General features: G+C 46.6%; 1 protein-coding gene across 1 annotated transcript; it reads left to right on the top strand.

Moving 5' to 3' along the window:
- Window positions 1–643: 643 nt before the first annotated feature.
- On the top strand, window positions 644–1,387 carry LOC106002004 (outer dense fiber protein 2; the record flags this gene model as incomplete). The annotated part of the gene is made up of 3 exons (XM_013036931.1): window positions 644–715; window positions 1,103–1,174; window positions 1,271–1,387. Coding segments are annotated over 3 exons (261 nt in total), but the record flags the coding sequence as incomplete, so codon positions are not given.
- Window positions 1,388–1,626: the final 239 nt, after the last annotated feature.

Here is a 1,626-nt window from a genome sequence, read left to right as displayed (position 1 = left end):
TGAGGCCCTGGGTTCGATTCCTCAGCACCACATAAGCAAAAAGAAAAAAGCCAGAAGTGGCACTGTGGCTCAAGTGGTAGAGCGCTAGCATTGAGCTGAAGAGCTGAGGAACAGCACCCAGGCCCAGAGTTCAGGCCCCATGACTGGACCCAAAAAAAAAAAAAAAAGAAAAAGTTAGCAAGAACAGGAGTCTAAGATCTGAGAATAATGGTTGAAAGCCAGCCTGCACAGGAATGTCTGTGAGACTCTTATCTCCAATTAATCATAGAAAACCCAGAATGGTTCTATAGCTCAAGTGGTAGAGTGGCAGCCTTGAGCCCAGAGAGGCACAGGGACAGAGCTCAAGCCCTGAGTTCAAGCGTCAGGACCCACAAAAAAGAAATAGTTGCAACACATAAATATTGTAAAATTACATACTAAATTTATACTCTATGGAGTGTGGCTCAGTGTTAATGCATAGAAAAAAGATGGGAATGGCCATCATTAAACTTAACTGTAGCTGGTTTTGAGGGAAATTTGAACATTATTCACAATCACTCTTTCATGATGTTTCCGTATGAACTTGTAAAGTTATCTGTAATTTTGGAAAGGATTGTAGGATCTGGGTTTATCTAATGATTTGGTTCTTCCTCATATCCTGAAGGATTCTGATCGACTAATGGAGCAACAAGGTGCTTTACTGAAACGGCTGGCAGAGGCAGACTCAGAGAAAGCGGTAACCTCATCACCCCCTGCTGGCTATAGAAGGTTCAGGTGGGGGGCGGGGGGGGGGAAGGCCCCAGGGCTTCAGCACCTGTTTGGGCATTTCTTTGTTCCATGACCTGTAAAATTGCTTGGCATTCCTGTCCTGCTTGTTCACTCTACTAGACAAGTGAAAGACATGAGGAGTGGTAATAAGGATGATGGATATATGTCACCAGGCTCTTAAGTTGCAAAATACTTGTCCAGTGTTTTTTGCTTTAATTATATGTTAGGTGCTTTCCACTTGTGCCTCTGTGGTATGCGTTAGTGGTTTCTGTGTTATATGTGGGACCTCAGGGAAATCCTGCTTCTCTCTTTCCTGGCCCATCCCACTGGTTGCATGACTGTGTATTTTCTCCAGCGCCTGCTATTACTGCTGCAAGACAAGGACAAGGAGGTGGAAGAACTCCTCCAGGAGATACAGTGCGAGAAGGTACTGTTGCACCTCTTTATGAGTCAGTGGAACATAGTGGGTATGCCAGAACTGGGCTCCAGTACCAGCTCCATTACTTTCTGTATTTCTCCCAAGGCTCAAGCGAAGACAGCATCTGAGCTTTCAAAGTCCATGGAGTCTATGCGTGGCCACCTGCAGGCACAACTTCGGTGCAAAGAAGCTGAGAACAGTCGCCTGTGCATGCAGATCAAGGTACCCACTTGTCCCTAAGTTGAGGAAGTCAAAGGTGGACTCTGGTTATCTGAGGGTACTCGTCTGGCCTTAGGGGATCCTGTGCAGGAAGATGTACCCCAGAGCTTTATGGGACAGCTGCTGCCAAAGCCCTTGTTTGATGGAGAGGTTCTTGAATAACGGAGGGCCGTCATCCTTCAGGTCCCCTCAATTCACCTGTCTACCGCAAGGAAGGCCATGGATTCCCAGTGTTCTGGGAC

Source organism: Dipodomys ordii, unplaced genomic scaffold, assembly GCF_000151885.1.
Source record: "Dipodomys ordii isolate 6190 unplaced genomic scaffold, Dord_2.0 Scaffold1804, whole genome shotgun sequence".
NCBI classification, from domain to species: Eukaryota; Metazoa; Chordata; class Mammalia; order Rodentia; family Heteromyidae; genus Dipodomys; species Dipodomys ordii.
This window is presented reverse-complemented; position numbering and strand designations above follow the sequence as displayed.